Genomic DNA, 19,665 nt, shown 5'->3' with positions numbered 1-19,665 from the left:
ATGCGGTCTTGTTGGTGTGTCAGATGTAGTGCTGGCCTTAGGGGTATGTGTGCTGGACCTCGCTGTTCAGGGAGAACTGATGGGCTGCCTTCATCTTTTATACAGTGATTTCTGTGATTTGGTAGAGCTGGCAAAAGGAAAACTCTGATGCAATCTGCCTTTAGGCCTATTAGCTCCTGCGAGCCAATATTTAAATCCCTGAGCTCAGGCTGGGGTGGTCAGACATGGAGTGCAGAAGAGAAAAGTGAGCGTGAGAACACAGCACCAGACAGAGGCAAGATGGCCCAGACTCAGGGTCTGGCCAAGCCAAGTGAGGCAGCATGACACCACCCTTCCCAAGGCCTGGAGCTCCCCGCGGCAAAACCAACAGGCAAGAGGAGGAGACTGCCAGGATCCTGGCACCCTCCAACACTCTGTGACTCCATGCCAAGGTAAACTGATTAGAGACGCTTCCTAAGGTGGTGGAAAAGGGACCAGTCCTTAGTTGGTGGCAGTGTAACTGGCTTCTGCAGAGACACTGGACAACAGCCAAAACTCAGAATGCACAAACTCAGCATCCCGATTCCTAGGTGTTTATCCTACAGAATTTCTCACCTGTGTACCCAAAAATACATGTACAAGGCTATTCACTACAGCATGTTTCTAAAACATGATCAGAAATGCCCTAGGTATACACCAGTAGAGAGCTGGCTTGGTAAAGGAGAGGAAGGCCGTTTAACATGCAGCCGTTAGAATGAGGCTGCCTGCAAAAGACTAAGATGAGATCACTTCCAGGGCATACCGTATAGCCCACTGCACAGGGGCTGTGTAGTGAGGAAGACTGTCTGTGTTCAGTCCCACAGAACCCCCTGGAAAGGCTCCAGGCCACTGGAACCGATGGCTGCCCCCCAAGACGGGAAGTGGCTGGCTGGGCAGCAGAGGGACTCTGTTCACAAACTTGTTCCAAATGCACGTGCCAGCTCGTTCAGGACTGCTGAGAGCCCAGCAGTGGTGCACAGGGCAAGCCACACTTAGGATCCATCAGACTCACAGTCCATGTGCAAGCTGGTCAAACTCAGTGTCCCAAGCCCAACAAGGGGTGGGGGAAACGCTAGAGCCCTGGGAAGGGCTGGGGAAGCTTCCCTGAAGCAGACACCAACAACCCATCCCCTCCCTGGTGAACAGAATGAATATCGAATAAGGGATTCAAAGCAACCAGGCTCCAGGCTCCAGGGTCAATGAACGGTACGTGATTCTCCATTCCAGACTGGGGGAAGACATTAAAAGGGGCTGTGTGGGGTGGAGCAGGGCAGGGGCCTGAGCACCCAAACGGGGCACCCTGAATGTGATTCTGCATGCAGACCCCACTGTGTCTCCTGTGGCCTGCAGGTCACAGGCACTCCCATCCTGAAGGTGGGTGCCACCCACAATGGTCACTTCAGGTCATCCTCCCACGGGGCTACTGAGGCATTACAGTGTCATGCACCTCACTTAGCCGCCTGGCACGTGGTGTGAGCCATGGCTGGGAGAAACCGCAGGCTCTCTAGGGGAGAAACGTTGTTCAAGAGCCAGCAGAAAGACCCATGCAAAACAATGATTATCAGGCCAAAACATAACCCTGACCGCTACAGAGGAGAGGGCTGGAAGGAAACAGAACACTATTATTTGGAGACAGCAAACGCCCCCTTTTTCCAGGCCCGCCACTGAAAACAATACCTCCCCTCTCTCCCCAGATTTCACACCAAACTTTTATGAGCTTTCTCCACCTTCTGTCAGCGGGAGGCAGGCAAGGTGCCCAGCCAGAGCTATTTCCCTGACAAATGTTACATGCTCTCTGTCACAGCACCATCGCACTAGTCAGGTCCTCTAGGCGACCAGGGAAGGGAAGGATCCCACAGGATGAAGGGACAGCTGGGATTTCCACACAGATGGAGCTAGAAGGGGTCGGTCACCTAGCCCGCTGTCACAGCTACCAGCTGAACAAGAGGAGGACAAGAAAGGGGCTGCCTGCCCAAGGTCACACGGAGCTGGGTTCCACCAACCTCAGCAGCAGCCCAACACCCCCTAAGCGCCTGTCTGAACCCTACACGCATTCCCACACACCCGCTCAGGTGGGCCTGGGCAGCGGCCCCTCCCCTGTGTACAGTAACACACAGGAGAGCAGCTTCCCTACATCAAGGCCAAAGGTGACATGCCTGCTGGAGCCCCACCCACCTCAACCTGGCCCACAGTCGCCTGGCTGAGTCTGACTTTCAGTTCCCAGAACAAGCCAATGCCTCCTGGCAGCCCGTGGACTCCCATGCCTTGTCCATGTGATGCATTGCTGGGTTTGCAAACATGACTCACAGCCAGCAGGGCTTACAAACTAGTGTCTGCAGGGAGAGAACAGTCATCCAGAATCAGGGCACAGTTTGCGGCGGTGCTGCTGACCTAGGCCAACTGGGTCACTGAGGCCAGAGGACCCCTGGGCTCCTCACCTCTGCATCCAGCCACCCCAGTCTTCTAGTTTCTGGTGCAGGCTCTAGGTGCACAAGAAGAGAGACAGCTCCTGCTGCCAGGGGTGACCTGTCTACGACATCTACCCTGCGGATGACACTGGCTTCGGTTCCACATGTCAACCATCCTCTTCAGTGGCTGTGGGCATGCGCAGAAGTGGGCCGACTCCCCGGGAGCTCCTCCTTGACCTCTGACTACTGCAATGGGCGGGGCTCCTTCCTCCTCAGAGAGCTTGGGGACTAGAAAATGTCACATTGTCTGTGGCTCAACTTGGGGCCATCAAAGAGGGGAGCTGGCATGATATTTCGAGTCCTCAAAGAGCTACCCAGCGCTCCCAGGGGGCCACCAGGCCCAGACTCAGTCTGGCTCCTGCCAGCTCCCAGCCCACTGCAGACAGCCCTTGCCACCGTGCTCCAGCTGCGCCTGGCTACTGTGGGTCCTTGCGGCTCCATCCTATCTCACTGCAGGGCCTGGCCAGGTGCTGCCCCCTTGCCTGCTCCCCTCCTGACTGTCCTGCCCTTTAGGCCTCAGCTCAATGTCAATTCCTCAGAGGATCAGTAACAAGCACCTCTCTGTTCTACCAGGCCTCGGTGTGTTTTTTCCTAGTAATCGCCATCACTGGGGCTGTGTTACCTTGTCCTCTATTTACCTAGGTTTTGTTGTCATGATCCAATGCACTCACACTCGGATACAGCTCCAGCAGGGCAGGGGCTGTGTCCACCAGGTCTTATTGATTGTTGCATCTGTAATGTCTTTTAGGAACTCTGGCAGACAGTAAGTTCTCAACTAAGACTTGCTGAATGAACATCATTGTTATTGATAAATGATCTCACAGATCAGTGGAGAGACAAATGGGTAAGGGCCAGGGCCAGACCAAGGGCTGGCTGCCAGGAGGCGTGGGAGGCCTGGGGCAGGGACCTACAGGGAGGGGCTCAAAGGATATCCTCATGCCTCACTCTGTCCATCCCAGAAGGCCAAGGTCAGCAGAGGCCCAGCGCATGGTTTACCCGGTCGGTTGTACTCTTGGCTGGTGAGGTGGCAATGGGATTTATTACATGAAAACAAAGGCAGCCACAGTGGGCTTAATCCCGGGCACACAGCCTGTACAGGCAGCACAGAAACACGATGGGAAGTCATGCCACCCACACAAACCAGGAGGAAACAGAAAACAGGGTGTCCTTTCTGCCGCAGGTATTCATATTACTGAAGAAGAGAAGCCACAAGATGCTAGTCGTCTTGGTGTGCGATTCTAAACACTAAAACCCAGAAACTGTACCCAATAGGGCCTCAGGGTCCACACAAAAATCAGGAACGACTTGACTGGCCGGCATGAGCTCTCAGAGCTGCCGGACCCATCTCTTACAAAACGCGGCGCCGCTTAACTACGGGTGGCGTGGGCTCCCTCCACCAGGGAACATCTGGAGAGATTTTTGGTGGGGAGTGCTGCTTGCATCTGCTAATGAGCAGCCAGGAAGGCCACTAAGCACCCTGTATTGCCTGGGATAGCCCCTAGCAGCACAGAATTATCCAGCCCAAGTTGTCGATCATGTTGAGGTTAAGAAATCCAGAAATAGTGTGCATAAAAGTTCTTTCTAAAACTTTGGGGAAAATGTATTATTGATAAACATTAATATTTCTAAAACTCAACAAGCCCCCAGACCCTGAGCTGAAAAACCCTGACTGTCCACACACAAGCAGAGGGGCGGCAGCCCACATGCTGGCTCAGAGCTCAGGCTTTGGGGTGCCCTCTCCTGCCCCTGTCCCAACCGAGCCACACAAAGTCCAGCTCTGCTCCTGGTTGTAAGAGGGCCACATGTCTTCCTGGGGACCAGGCTTGCTTTCCACAAGGGGAAGCAACTGCAACAGGCTAACGGCACAGAACGGCCCCGCCCTCCCCAAAGCAGAAAGGGCGATTCCTGGCCTGGTGTTGGTGCACAATGGACAGATTGTGTGGCTAGACACCGCGGGAGGAGTCGCCTATGACCCAGGGCAGCAGTTATCGAGAGGCTGACCTCACAGCCACCCCAGAACAGGACGTGATCTGTTTCTCTGGGACCAGGGCCACCAGATGCGTCCAACTCTGCCTCCCGTGGCATTTGCTGGCCAGCAGTCTCATTGTCACACGGCACCAGCTGTGTCAGAGGCAATCCCAGACGATGACCTCCTGCCAAGGTGGCCCTGAAATCACCAACCCTCACACCACCCACAGAGCCATCAGGTGTCACCAAACCCCCTCCAAGCTATGGTCCTGGCCTTGCCACTTTCTACCTGACCCTGGGCAAGTGACTTAACTTCCCTGGGCTGCAGTTGTCTCCCGCTGAAAAATGGGGAAATAATTCCATTATCTCAAGGACTGAGATGAGGACCAAAGACATAAGAGATAAGAACGGCCCATGGCAGAAAGGGCCACATGGTACATGCTTGGCAAATAGGGAGCCCTCCCACGGCTCCCTGGTGACAACACAAACCCCTTCCAGGGGCACACGGTTCTTACTCTGACCCCACCGGTCAGCAGGCACAAAGGCAAAGCCGACACAAACCACTTAGATTCTACAGTGTTATTTATCCTCTGATAGGCTTAGATGTTATCTTCCAAGTCGGATTCGAAGACCTAGAACAACAAAAACCTTTGTTTCTTCTACTTCCTCTCCATCCCTGTGCTGGCGACTGCTCAATAAACATCAGGGACCGACAGGGTCTGATTCAATGCAGCTGTGAAATCATATTTGGGGTAAATGTGAGCCGAGGCCTTGGGTAGTCCTTTGGAGGCAGACGCAACAGCTTTGAAGGTCTTCTGTGCCATTCTGCACCTTCCCTATGCAGTAGGCAAGGGGAGGCCCAGGTGGGCCAGCAGGTGAAGGGTGGGGCCAGGAACAGCACTCGAGTCCCTCTGACCCCCACCTGGCCCTGCCTTTTAGGCATTTCCGCTGCCCTAGCACAGAATGCATCTCCCGTCTGGGGACACTTTCATAATCACTGCCTCACTGACTCCAATTAGGACTGAGAACTCTCAAGTCAGCTGCGGCCACAGATAAGGCTGACAGAGTAGTCCTACTGTCACTGTAATAATAATATTGACATAAGCCACGGTGACTGATGGTTCACTAGGCGCCAGGCCTGTACTGAGTGGCTTGCACGCGTCATCACACCCCAGGCACTCACACTAAGCGTGGCCGACCATTACACACACGTGCAGCACTCACACCATGCCAGCACTACGGGCATCGCAGGTATTAATTAGTTTAATGCTAACAATAACCCTAACAAGGTATTTTAGTCGTTTTTAAGAAGAAAAGGGAACTGTGCAGTATTGAGTTCCCTTGCCTGTAGGGAGGTCCAGGGAGATGGATGAGTCCGTGTCACCACAAGGTAGACACTGAGAGTCAGCATAAGCCTCACTGCCTTCTCACCCCCTGCTGTGACGGCTGTCATTTCAGACTGCAAAGCTGTGCCTAACCCTCCGGGACCATGTGGCACAAGATAAGCTCAGCCTGTGCTGGGTGAGGGGAGCTGTCTATCCCTGCAGTGAAACCTGGCCTCGCCTGGCGGACTAGCAGGGAGGACCTCAAACGTCACCCCCTCCCACCAGCCCCCAGTCCCACTTGCTTCCTGTCCCCTCAGGAGGGTGGTGGGATCAGGGAGGCACTATTGAAGGCTAAACATGGTTTCCTTCCAGGCAAAACACAGAAAGAACCAGTGTGGCCAAGTGTGCATTCTCTTCCTGCATCCTTCGGGTCAGGAGCTTCCTTCCCAGATCCACTTTAGATCGTTACACACTGAGAGGAGCCAGGAGGTGAGTGCAATTTTGTCCTGTGTAGGCTGGACAAGGCTCGAGCTGCTCAGAGGCTGGCCTATCACGGCAGCAGAGGGAGGGGACGCTCAGGACCACATGCAAGGGCACCTGGGGCTGAGATGGGCACAACACTGAGCCTGGGGCCATGAGCTCCTTCTTCATCTTGGAAGCACCCAGGTTCCAAGGAGTAAACAGTGTCCTCACCTGCTCAGAGTTCATCTTGCACTGGCAATCTCCCCTTCAAAGCAGGGCCTCTCTCTTGCCAATTATATCCGATCGCATCACCACCATCCCCGCCCCACTCTCCCTGCAGGATAGATTCCAAGCTGCACAGCCTGGCATGAAAAAGCTTTGGAGCTCTGGCGTTGCTGCTCCCTCTCCAACCTCGCTGACACCTGGAGACATCGCCACACATGCCCATCAGGCAGTGCCATCTGCCTCATGAACCCTCCTGGCCTCCTCCCTCCCTGCTCCCAGCAGCCCAGCAGAGCCACGTCCTCCCTCCACAAGCCCATCAGGGCACTCCATGAAAGGCCGTCCCAGCACATGACCAGCACAGGGCATGCGCCTCCACCTAAACACTTAGGCACTGCAGGCGGCAGTGGGAACACCAGCTGCTGGGAGCAGACACAATCCCTGCCCCAGTGAAAGGACAGACAATAGCCACTGATAAAGAATTACAAACTTCCGAAGGGCATCAAGAAACAGTGCTAAGCTGGCAGGGCCTGGGACAAGAGATGTGTCATTAGTCAGCTCACGAGGGAGGATGTTTCTCGGGAAGGGGCACTGAGCTGACGGAACAGCTTGTGGAAAGACGCCCAGGTGGACACGCATCAGAGCCCTAGCAGTTGCTGAGGAGGCCAGGGAAGGAATGGGTGGGGCAGATCACTGAGGCCCCATGGGTCAAGCTGGCAATCATGGCCTTCAGTGTCACAGCAATAAGAAAGCATGGGATGTTTTAAGCCAAGCTGTGCTATGATCAGACCCATGTTTTTCCTAACTCATCACTTTAGGTGCACTGAAGTCAGTTCTGGGTCTGCCCGCCGGCCTCCCCTCTTGGCCAGGAGCTCCCGGGCTACCGCAGAGGACCCTCTCCTTGCAGTCTGTGTGCAGACCGGGAGTTCAGGGAACATCTGGGGGACAATTCCCGTCCTTCTGATAAAGACAGGGAAGAGGCAGCAGTTGAGACTGAAACCTCCTTGTTAGTTCTAAGCTTATTCAGGCAGAACCCCAGGAAGGTCCCCCGAGGCAGCCCCACATGACCCATGGATCACAATCACTGCAGCCCTTCAGAGGCAATTCTGGGGCTAGAAGGGGCAGCAGAAAAGGAGGGCGGGCCCCTTTCCTCCCACCCTGCGTCCACACCTGGCAGATGGCTCTGGGCGCCACGGCGAGGAGAAGGCTCGTGTTGCTCCCCTGGGGAAGCCACTCACCAGGCCAGGAGGCCCCTAGTGTCCCCAGGCCCAGGGCAGGGATCCTCTTGGCATGCCAGCCCCACTTGCCCATGTGGCCAGGCCCTGGGGGCCCCTGCCTGGGTCTGCACACCGAGAACCAAACCTCAGGCAGAGCCTCGGAGGCACCAGGCTGCTGGCTCCACGTGAACCTTGGAACAGAAAAACAACTGAATCATCCCAACCGAGTCTCCGAGCCAAGCCATTTAGAAGCCAATCAAAAACACACAAAAAACAAACAAACACAAACAAAAAAAATCCAAAACCCTGGGGCAGTGGTGAAGGTTCGGTGACCAGCAGCTTTAAAGTTCTGCAGTAAGCCTCTGGCCCACACCCTCCACCTGCTCACCAGGGCAGCCAGAAGCAGGCACGGCCTCCTGACTGGGAATTTCTTCCCTCCCTGGGGACCAGAGCTTTCACAGAGGCAGCCTGGTGCAGTGCTCCGGGGCCCTGAGGAACATCTCAGAAATTTCTTTTCCTCCACCCACACAGCCCCAAACCACTTCCTCCTTCCTCCCTGGACCTGAATATGGCCTGTGGAGAAGGCCCTTCCAGCTGAGCCCCTGCTGGGGCAAAGCATCTTGCCTCTGTTTTCCTGCTCACAACAAAATGGGAGGACCCCAGCTCTGCGTGCTGCTTCCCCTGCCTCTGCCTGTAGCATCCCTATCCCTCCCAGTCCTCAAACCACACTCATGCCTCCTTGTTAATGCCTGGAAAATAAAATTTGAAACAAAAACCTGAAAACAAAGGGCATGACTGAGGTCAAGTGTCCGCCTCCCTGGGTCCACATGGTCTGGCTCTGAACTTGCATCTTATGGCAGAGGGAGGGGGACGGTCAACGCTGACAGCCCAGTGACCAGGGGCAGGAGGAAGCGTCTTCCCCAGCCCCCATCCCAGTGTCTCTTGGTCCTTCTCTGTGCCGGCCCCGCCTGCCTCCTCTCTCCTGGGGCCTCTGGAAAGTGCAGCCCCGCACCCTTTTCCCCAAAGGATGGTTCTCTTCACAAAGGAGGAAACTTCCCACTTTATCAGATATCCAGTTTCTTACTGAAGCATAGACGGCGATGAAAATTTATCCCAGAAATACTGGTGCTGGGAGGTTATAGAGAGGTCACAGCAACCATCCTCCAAGACCCAGCCAAGACCCTACCTGAGAAACATATCTGTGGCTGCCTGACAGCCTTAAGCCACAAGTCCCCATGCTGCCCTCCACACATTCTCCCTGTAATATTCTTTTCTGCCCAGAAAAGGAACACAGTGGGCACTCTCATTCACTGTTTGTCTCTCACACACACACAGATGTCCAAACTCTCATTCACTGTTTGGACATCACCTGCCTGGGGAGCAGGCAAGAGGGATAAGAGCCTGGGAGCAGATGTTCCAGAACTCCGGGCCCAGGCTAGCCGGGAGCCGTGGCCCTCTCTCTAGGAAGAGCAACCGTGTGGGTGAGATGAAGTGGCACTCAGCTACAACGGGAACTTCACACCCACAGGCGTTTACTCCTCCCAGCAACCTGCCCACCCGAGGAGGAAGGAACTGAGGCTGGGGGGAGGCGACTGGCTCCTAAGTTTTGGAGCAAGGATCTGCCTTGAAGACAGTTTGACTCCCAAGTCCTCCACTTCATCCGTCTCTGGAGAGGCCACACAGCACGTGAGGAGAGCAAGCTAGCGCAGGCTCTAATCCTACCTGGACCACTTTCTAGTTGCCCTGCACTTGCTTCTTCATCCACAGGACAGGAATCATCGAACCTTACAGCTCACGGGAGCAAATGGGTCAACCGCCGTGAAGCGCTTTCCAGCAGGGCCTGGTATGTGGTAACTGCTCTGCAGTGCTTTCGGAGGTAACGGTAATCAGGTATCTGGAAGGCCACTGTCCCCCAGATGGACTCAACAAGAGATGCGCTATCCCTGCACCAAAGGGCTGTGCGGCAGCCCAGGCATGGCTGTGCTCCTCCAGAAAATGTCCCCTGAGGGCACCATAGGAACATGAACTGGGGACTCGGGGGCCTTCCGAAGGAGACGGGGGTGAGGCAGGAGCAAATGGCTCAGGGGAAAGTCGCTGTGTGACTTGGATTGGCTGTGGACCACACCCCAGGAGAGTTGTGTAGGCTGGGGCCAGAGAGGAACAGAACAGCAAGCCCCCAGGATGAGCAGTGGCTCACCTGAAAAAGTCAAGACTGACCCCCGGCTCTGCCGGCTCCCTGTGGACAAGCTGCACATGTTCCCACGCCTCCGCTTCCTGCTTATCAACAAGGCTGGTGAGTCTGCACCAAGGCTGTGGGGATCAAATGCAGCACATGGGTGAGTGTTGATCAGCCCAGCCCTGGCATGGGACAGGGGCTCAGGAAGCAGTGCATCACCAGGGCACACTTCTCCTCTGTCTTGTTCCCATCGAGCCCCAGCACAATCCTCCCAACACGGTCTGAGCTTTTCTTATTCCTAGCACCCATTTTAAAAATAAGGAAACTGAGGCTCCATGAGGTCACAGAGGAGCCCAACCATGTTTTTCCCATAGTCTCCAGTCCGATGAAGGAGACAGCGTCCAGCAAGTAGAATGGACTTGGGGCCACTGGCGGGGCAGACGCTCTGGAGGGCATAACGTGTGACATGCCCTGCCCCTGAGCAGGGAAGGCCGGGAGCAGACTGCACCTGCCTCTGGGGCCACTTCCTGGTGGGAAGCAGGAACGTGCAGCAGGGAGTTGGCCAAGGAACAGGGTGAGAGCCCCAGGGAAGCAAGAGGGGCCAAGGTGGCCAACCCCAAACACACGGGGAGAAAATAGTGTCAGCAGGACGGCGACAGCGGATGACCAGGAGGCGGGCGAGATGCCCTTTGTCCTGATGAAGAAAAGTAGGGCACCAAATCTGCACCTATCACATGCTGGAAACCCCAGCTCAGGCATCCCCATCCCACTAGGCAGGCCCGAAAACAGCTACCATCTTGCCTGCATTTTCACTGACAATACAACTTTGTTTTTCATGACCTCTGAGCCGCTTTCCAGAGGACAGAATCATGTTCTTGTCCACAACAGAAAGAACACAGAACAAGTCAGTAGCCAGCATGAGAACCCCAAGGCAGCGGGCAGGACCTTCGAGGCTGCTGGGGAAGTGGGGTGGGGACAGGGAAGTGACCAAGGGACTCAGCAAGATACCTCTGGCTGTGCTCAAAGGTGAGTACCCAGGTCAAAGTAACGGGCAGAGGCAGGGTTCTCCACCAAGGCAGGACTCAGTTCAAAGGCCCTCGGGGGTCCCCTTTATCATGTGCAGCAAAAGGGTTCCATCCCTTGTGCCCACCCGAGCCGGGGGAAAGAGCTGTGCGTGCCTGTGCTGAGGGCGTGGAGGCCACACTGGAACTCAGTGGTGCCTCATCAGTAAACCGTGTCTACACAGCCAGGGGGTGGAGACGGCCCAACCATGACCTGGTTCAGTCCCCATGCTACACCCGAGGACACCGAGGCCGCACAAAGCACCTGCCCGTGAGCCCACGTCTTGCCAGTGGCAGAGCCATTTCTCCAGACTATACCTCCAGAGAACCGCTACCACCCTAAACACGCACACGGCCATTCCAGGGCCTCCCCTCCTCCTCCTGAAAATGCCAGAGCCAAGGGCTGCATGGTCCTCACGCACCTGGAACCTGTGCACCAACTCCAGGGACTGGCTATCATTCTGGTCAGCTTCAAGAATGACGTCGGTCAGCTTGTGGATGATGACGTCCAGGGGGCCCTGCTCCTCGATCGGCCGGCTCAGGTTCAGCTGCGAGGCAGGGAACACAGACAAAAGCAACAACTTCAGTACCTCAGTCCACTGCCCCCATCCTCTTGTCCACCCCAGGGCACATCACCAGAGGACCCTCGAGCCTCCCTGTAGCACTCTGGAGATGGGGCAGGAGGGCTGACATGGAAAATATAGACAGGACAAGCAGGACAAACCCTCCAAGACCCCACAACTCTTCTCTCCTGCTAACTCCTCAAGGGCACGGCCCACGTTTGTACTTCTGTTCCCCAAGTCCCATGCTATCCAGGATGTACAAGACACATAAGAGGAATCAAGGTGACGGTGTCAACAGGCCAGGCAAGTGATGCTGAGAAATGGCTTTACAGAGAAAGGCTTTTCTGAACATGTCCCATCTGCCCAACCACCTAGGGAAACTAAGGCTCCAAGGGGTTAAGTAAATGACTAACGTCACACAGCCTGATCAGAACTTAGATCTAAGCGGATACTGCTTCTGCTAACCTATAAAAAGTCTTGGCAAAGCTGTGGTCCTCAGGAATCTAGACGTTGCTGCTTCGAGCGACCAGCCGCTTGCACTTCACACTGAAATCTGGGCTCGTCGGGAGAAGCGAAGGCGTGCAGGGCTGCCTGCAATCTGTTCCACGCTGCTCCCCTGCTTTGCCGGGGAAGGTGTTTATTTTTGCAAGTGCCTGAGGTTGGGATGATCAGTCCCCAAGGCCTCTGGCCAACAGACAGTCAGCGTCACCTGACCCCAAGACAGGAACACCTGCCAAAAGCTGGGGCAGCCTGACACCCGCTGCCTGACCCGCCACATGCCTCCCTCCCGGCCCACAGCCACCACCACCTGCAAGGCCAGTGACTCGGAGGCAGCGGCGCCAGCCCGGCACCTGGCTGACCCCCAATTTGGCCTCAGCAGAGGCCAGAGAAGGTCACAAGCCCCACCCCTGCTCTCAACCCCACCCCCAAGTGGGTTTCGCTCCAGGATTCAAGGCTGATTGTTTTAAAGATGTTACTAAAGACATCATAATGACAACTACAAATGGTCACTGGCAGTCGGCACCACGCTCAAAGCTTGCGTGCATTTCTTTCATTGTATTTAACAACCACTACGAGAAGTGATTTTACAAATGAGGAAAGTGGAGGACGGAGACTTTTAAAACCTGCCTAGGGTCCCACAGCAGGAAGGCGGTGGAGCAGGAACACAAATTCAGATCTCAGGCTGCGCTTCTCACTCCATTCCCCACTGCCTGCCCCCACAACCCCGCTCCCCATGCCTGCTCTGTGCCCTAGGCAGCTGTCCTCTAAGGCCACAACCACCTGGCTGCCTTCTCCTCTGGCCAAGTCGGGCCAACTGGAGGCACAACAGAAGATGGGCAAGAAGGAGAGAGGGAGGGTGTACTTGCAGCATCCTCACGCCCCGACCCCCTGCCGTATTTCTGGCAGGAGTCACAGCCCCCATGGAGCAGGGCAGCCCCTCTCTCAATACCACCGCCTTCCCTACGGCTCCAGGTATGTTTTGGTCCCCTTGTCCCCTCAGGCCTGGGGGTGGTGACAGCTCTCAGGGCTTGTTAGCAGGGAACTTTGTCCTGTGCTGGCTCTCAGGTCTGCCCGCACCCTGTGATGGTCCCTTACTAAACTCTTCTCCGTTGCACCCCCGGAACACGGCAGCTCTCATCTGCTGGTGTCTTTAACTCGTCTTTCTTACTGTTTGCCAGGAAAGATGTTAAGGGATTTCCCCTATATAGAAAAAAAAATCCTTTAGACCTCACAATAAGAAACTACTGAGGAATGCTGTTCCCTCCCCATGGTGACAGGCCTGTGTACAAAACAACACAAAATAAAACCAAAACCAGGCTAGCTGAGAAGTTGCCCATCTCTGGGGCTCTTGGGTGAAGAAGGGGACGGGAAAGACACTTCCCAGTATCTCCTGAGACCTGGCATTGGCTCATCCTCATGGCAAGCCCAGGGGCCGGGGAGGACGCTCCCTGCTGCACAGACCAGGACACCAACGGCCCAGGAAGGAAAATGACCAAGCAGGGCCATGCAGGTGGAGCAGCCAGGATAGAGACTGTGCGGCAATGCCCACGTGTCAGCCTCCACAAGCGGCCCGCTGACCTGGGCTCGCCATCCCCTGGGGCCTCAGTTTCCCCTTTGATAGAAAGAAGAAACTGCAAGAGCTTTGCTGGGCTCTCATCACAGATTCCAAATTACACTCCACCCAACACCTCTTCCCAGAAAAAGCAGAATCTGAAGGAAGGTAGAGAGGCCATGGGCAGAGAACACTGGGCTCTCAGACACAGCCAAACACCAACCCATTTCCACTACAGTCTGTGGCTCCAGTGGGACAGGCACCACAAACGAGAGGCCAAGACAGCTACGAGCGCAGGGGGAGCCAGGCCACAGGAGCGACGCATGCAGGCCTGCAGAACCCCTATGCCCACCAGGGAGACGGGACACCACATCTCCAGACAGCCCTCCAGGTTTCCCTGCCTGGGAGAAACTGTGGCGTTCCCTTGGTGCTGGGGAAGGAGGTGAGCAGAGGGGACGCCCTGGTGTCCTCGCCTGGCATCAGCCTGAGGCCCGTAGACCTGACAACCGTGGCTGTTTGGAAAATAAGCTCTCCGCATCCCCGGCGCTCCGCTGAAGGTAAACAGCTGAGCTCTGGAAACGGGCCAGCCTCCTTTGTGTATTTTCCAAGCATTTTCATGCCAGTAAAACCCTTTTGTGAGAACAGCAGCTTGGGACACACATCAGGCCTAGGCCGCTCTCAGGTGCGGCCGCCTCTCGCTGTGGCATCTGTGCTGGGTACCAGCAGGGCTGTTGGCAGCTCTGGTGGCTCTTCCTCAGGTGACTGACATGCCACAACTGCCCTGAAGGGGTCTGTCCCCTGAACACACTGCAAACGGGCCACAGTCTCCCTCCGCTGGCTGGAAAAGAGACGGGCCCTTGGGTGCGGCCCTATAGGAGAAAGGGCCCAGCTCCTGAGACTGGGGAGGCCATGGAGGAAAGGACACTGTGCAGGGGGATGCCCGAGGGGGAAGGGCACCACAGAGGCATGTCTCGCAGATGCCATGGGGACAGGAACTCATTTCAAGGTTGTCATTCTGCTTTTCTGACCACACTCTGCCCCCAGAAAAGAGAACATTCCCGGGGACTTCTGGTCCTCCTCAGAGGATGGGGTCTGGATTGTCCCTCTCAGCAGGAGCAAGAGTGTCTCAGTGAAAGGCTGCCCGCCGGGACCTGAGGTCTGTGGGCGCTCTGTTTCCAAGTCACGCCATCTTGCAGGGCCCATGCTGGATCCTGCTCTGTGTGGCGCTTGGAGTTCAGAACTCGGAGAAAACAAGGGGCCACTGTTTCCCTCGGGGACGAAGGCAGAGACTTACTAGAGCTGGGGGCAGGGCCGGGAGACGGGACAAAGGCCTGCAAACCCCAGTGGCCCCAAAGTCCTCTTTGACTTCCAAAATGATTAACCCAATCGTACCCAGCCTGGTAACCACGCTGAGCTAGGTCCTGACGCTCCCTGTCTCTCCCAGAAGCTGGAACTGGGGAGGGATGGCCAGGCAGACAGGCCTAGAAACCCATCCCCAATCCACCAGCTTCTGAACAAGAGCAGGTCAGTGAGCTGTGGAGTACCTCCGTTTCCCCAGTCATAAAATGAGGGTGCTATTAACCCTTCCCTGCACCTCACAGGATTGTTAAGAGTCCCAGAGCGAAAGTTCAATCCTCTTTCACATTTCTCAACTCATCTCAGCCCAAACAGGAAGAATTAGTGGCTCCCTCGTGTTCCCCATAGCCCCAGAACCCTTTGCACATCCCTCCAAGATTGCACCATAACCCCAGTTATGAAGCTGATTCTTTAATCCACTGTCTCCTGCTCCAGAGCTGGAGGCTGCTCTTCCTCTGTGGTATCATATAATCTTTCTGACCCAATTCCTCAATTTCTCAGTAACTGGTTTCCAATTACTCAGGTAATGGAGAGGGCTGTGTCACCACCATCCTCTAGGAATCTCAGTTTCCTTGTCTTTAAAGCAAGAAGCCTCGCGATCCCAGCACTAGCACCCAGCTCTTGCATACTTGCTTGGTGCCAGGCTCTGCTCTAAGCACTTTACATGCAGTGAGTCACTCAATTCTCACAATGGTCTGAGATGGGGACTCATGAGAGGCGCAGGGTGGTTAAATAACATGTCACAATCTCACAACTTCACACCCACTCTTAGCAGTACCTAGCCAGTGACACTCAATAAATGTCAGCTATTGTATTTCCCTATACTTACTATTCTTATTATTACTGACCAGTGGAAACTTCCCAAAAGTTTTGTCCCAACCAATAAAGGGTGAGAGGGCTGAAGTCTGACTTATTCCTCTGCCCTCTCCATGGATCTGAGAATCTGGGACAGAACTGCCATCGCCAAAGTTCAAAGGCCTTGCCGAGCAGAAGCAGGTCTCTCCAGAAAGAAAAGTCAGATCTGGAAACCTCATGGACAGACTTCAAAAAGGACGCTGTGGCCGGACATAGTGGCTCGCGCCTGTAATCCCAGCACTTCGGGAGGCCAGGCGGGCAGATCACTTGAGGTCAGGAGTTTGAGACCAGCCTGGCCAACATGGTGAAACCCCATCTCTACCAAACAACACAAACATTAGCCAGGTGTGGTGATGGGCACCTGTAGTCCCAGCTCCTTGGGAGGCTGAGGTGGGAAAATTGCTCGAACCCGGGAGGCAGAGGTTACAGTGAGCTATCACGCCACTGCACTCAAGCTTGGGAGACAGAATAAGATCCTCACTCAAAACAAAACAAAACAAAACAAAACAAAAAGAAAGGAGCTTGGCCTTGGAGGACTCCATGCCAGTGGTGTGTTTTCAATGGGTTTGATTCCAACGAAGCCTGGAAAAGAGGAGATGGAGGCCTTCCCCTGGCAAGTACAACTCTCACTCTCAAAGGAGCTCCAGAGAGGTGAAGAGCTAGAGGTCACCGGGGGCTGCCACCAAGACCAGCAGCCTGGGACAAGGACAGTACAGGTCACCCTAGCAGCCTCTGCCCCAGGCTGGGGAGGGAAGCTGTTGAAAACGCTCTCTGACCCAATTCCCTGATTCCTGAGTAACTGGTTTCCAATTACTCAGGTAATGGGAAGAAACAGCAAACTCGTGAAGGCATAAGAGTGGGTAACTTTTCTCTATAAGATAAAGGGTTGAGACAATTAAATGGCCTGAGGATGGCGCTACCTTGTAGAGCCAAAGTTCTGGGAATTTATGAGCTGACATCAGACCCAGAAAAGTCACACCCATTCAGCAAGCACAGCTCCTTAAGAATAGGACTGGCCCTGAGTTCTCAGGATGGGCCAGTCCTGTTCTGCGTTCTCAACACTGGGTGTTGGAGGGCCAGGTCCAAGAGCAGGCAAAGGATAAGCATACCCACTCCTGGGATGCTGGCCTATGGAAATGATCAACAGGTGAAGGCCACTTCTGGCCTAGGGAGAGTCACTGACCACACACTGACAAGAGAAAAGACACAGAGTGCATGTGCGAAAATGGGGTGCTGGCTAATGCTGGGCATGCCACCACAAAGGGCTAGTCACGAGCCACTGAGATGGTGTGGCTGGGCACAGTGGGGCACACCTTTAATCCCAGCTACTCACGAGGCTGAGGTGGGAGGATCGTTTCAGCGCAGGAGTTTGAATCCACCCTGGCCAACATGGCAAGATCGCATCTTTTTCTTTTGAGACAGTCTTGGTCTACCATTGAGGCTGGAGTACACTGGCATGATCTCCACTCAATGCAAACTCCGCCTCCCGGGTCCAAGCGATTCTCTGGCCTAGCTTCCCGAGTAGCTGGGATTACAAGCGTGCACCACCACACCCAGCTAGTTTTTGTATTCTTAGTAGAGATGGGTTTCACCATGTTGGCCAGGCTGGTCTTGAACTCCTAAACTCAAGTGATTCACCTGCCTCAGCCTCCCACAGTGCTGGGATTACAGGCGTGAGCCACTGTGCCTGGCCATATCTCTTAAAAAATGACAACAACAACAACAACAAAAGCAGTCACTGAGATGACAATGAAGAGGTCTTGATAGAGATAAGGGTAGATGCTTGAATTACAACCACACAACCAACACTTACTGTGGAAAAGGCTGATAAGAAAACCCAGAATATGAAAATAAAAGGACTGTGGGTAGCAGCTGCTTTTCTGTTTTTGTTTGTTTGTTTGTTTGTTTTGTAGAGACGTGCTGGGTTTCACCATGTTTGGCCAGGCTGGTCTCAAACTTCCGACCTCACACGATCCGCCCACCTTGGCCTTCCAAAGTGCTGGGATTACAAGTGTGAGCCACCACACCTGGCCTATCAGCCCCTTTTCTGGACACAAGGCAGGACTGCACTTCCTGATTCCCTGGTAAATGGGTGATCGTGTGACACGTTGTGGCCAATGAGCTGTGAGTGAAAACAGAACATACTGTTTCCTGGGCAGAGGCGTAACTGCAGGAGTGAGGTCTCCAGAGCCCTCTCTCCCCTCTGGTGCAAGACCAGCGACCTTCCAGATACGGCTGCTCAGCTGTGGATCTCTGAATGAACAAGATGGACAGAGCCTCTAGCTGGCCCTGTGGACACGTGGCATGAGTGCAGAATAACCCACGGTTTTCAGCTAAGATTCTGAGGCTGTTGGTAAATACAGCACAACCTAATCTGTCCTCATAAAATAGGTGGTCCCCCTACCCCAAGCTTTTCTTTTTCATTTGTTGAGACAAAGGAAGGATGGAAGGGAAGGGAAAGAGAAGGGGAGAAAAGCAGATTAAGGCAATCAGGCCCCGACAGGTAACTGCAAGATTGAGAACGGAATTTAGTTGTGATTTTTTTCACATTGTAGTTTAGTATTTGGATGAGAGAGGAACGGGGATTTATCCTGTAAGAGGAAGATAACTTGTCAGAGTCCTTAGGAGCAGAAGGCAGGAGCCTCCATAGAGCCACATTACGGACGTGGCTACTCCCCAGCATCCCAGGAAAGCTCACCCCTAGCAGTCCCCTCAATCTGCCAGATGAGTCCCTCGATCCATGTGTCTTGGCCGAGGGGCTGCTTCATCTGTGTTATTGTTCACAGTGGCACCTGAGAGGCTACAGTCAGAGCTGATAGGAGCTAACCCCTCCCTCTGTTGCCAGGCACCAATCTAGTCCTATCCCGGGGGGAAAGTATGAATCACAGGCTGGCAGAAAAAGAAAAAAAAGGGGGCATAAAAGGGCTGGCAGATCTGGACCCACAAGGCAGGAATCAGAGGCCACGTAACAAAGCCTGACCGCACTCTGTGTGTGTTGTGGGGAGAGCGGAGAGGATCCCACACATTAACCTCCTGTTGCCAGGCCTGGAGGAAGGAACTTGCAGAATCCTCTTGCCCACAGCACTCCTCCATGGCTGGCCAGTGCTCTTCTTCCCAGACCACCACAAGCACAGAGGTGCCCCCTCCCCAGGGAGAAGGATGCCCAGCGGTCAGGGGGCAGGGGCTGAGCCTCCAGCTGTGCAGCCTGGGAAAGGGTACATCCCTCCCCTCCCCAAGCCTGCTTCCTCGCCTGCGGAGTGAGGGTAAAGAAATATCCTTCCTATAGTCATGATGAGCACACAGCCAGGGCCGGCCGTCGATTACTTCCCTCTGTGACTAGAGCTGACTATGCTGCACTGGTGTCAGCAAATAGGACTTTCTTCCTCACATGAGGCTAAATGTTCTCTGGCCTCAGCGGAGGCCTTTCTGTCTTTCTCAGGCTTTCCACCAGCATGATTCTGATCATCACCTCCACCAGAACTACCAGGGCCCTTATCATATTCCAGGTGCTGCACTGAGCAAATGACAGACCTAATCTCCTAAGTACGTAAACTCCATGTCCTTAAGAGGCAGAGGCCACTGTTGCCATTTCACACATGAAGCAAGGAAGTCAAGAGGCAAAACAACCGAACTGAGGCTATATAACCAGCAAATCTCCCCTAACACCCCCAGGTCCCTGTGGCTCCAGGACACAGGCTCCTGAGTCTTCTGCCTTCATCAGGAAGGGGAGTGGGCTGACAACATGGCTGGCTGGACGTCCTTTCCTGACTTGCAGGGAGTGAGACTGGGGGCAGCTGTCATGTGGTCTGAGATACAATCTGAGGGGGCCAGAAGCAGGGAAGCACCCACAAGCACAGCGTTGCCAACCCAGACTTGCCCCAGCTCCAGGAGAAGAGGACAATTCTGAAATCCTAGCTGGCA

At 54.7% G+C, this 19,665-nt stretch overlaps 1 protein-coding gene and 1 long non-coding RNA gene across 4 annotated transcripts in view; one reads left to right on the top strand and one right to left on the bottom strand.

Annotated features, from left to right (window-relative positions):
* LOC105467527 (inositol-tetrakisphosphate 1-kinase) overlaps nt 1–19,665 on the bottom strand; it is a 181,514-nt gene that overhangs the window by 65,325 nt on the left and 96,524 nt on the right. The window contains exon 3 of one of the 3 annotated variants that reach the window (XM_011717174.3): nt 11,340–11,465. In XM_011717174.3, the coding sequence (XP_011715476.1) occupies nt 11,340–11,465 (126 nt within the window). Of the gene's footprint in view, nt 1–6,472; nt 6,503–9,877; nt 9,956–11,339; nt 11,466–19,665 lie in introns of those variants that run through there. The other 2 variants (XM_071099689.1, XM_071099686.1) reach the window with 2 other exon arrangements.
* Nucleotides 296–1,989, top strand: LOC139364203 (uncharacterized). The gene is made up of 3 exons (XR_011625603.1): nt 296–431; nt 1,165–1,224; nt 1,823–1,989. It is a non-coding gene; the product is annotated as an uncharacterized lncRNA (long non-coding RNA).

Source organism: Macaca nemestrina, chromosome 7 (assembly GCF_043159975.1).
Source record: "Macaca nemestrina isolate mMacNem1 chromosome 7, mMacNem.hap1, whole genome shotgun sequence".
In the NCBI taxonomy this organism is placed as follows: domain Eukaryota; kingdom Metazoa; phylum Chordata; class Mammalia; order Primates; family Cercopithecidae; genus Macaca; species Macaca nemestrina.
The sequence above is the reverse complement of the archived record's forward strand: the minus strand, read 5'-3'. Positions and strand labels throughout refer to the sequence as shown.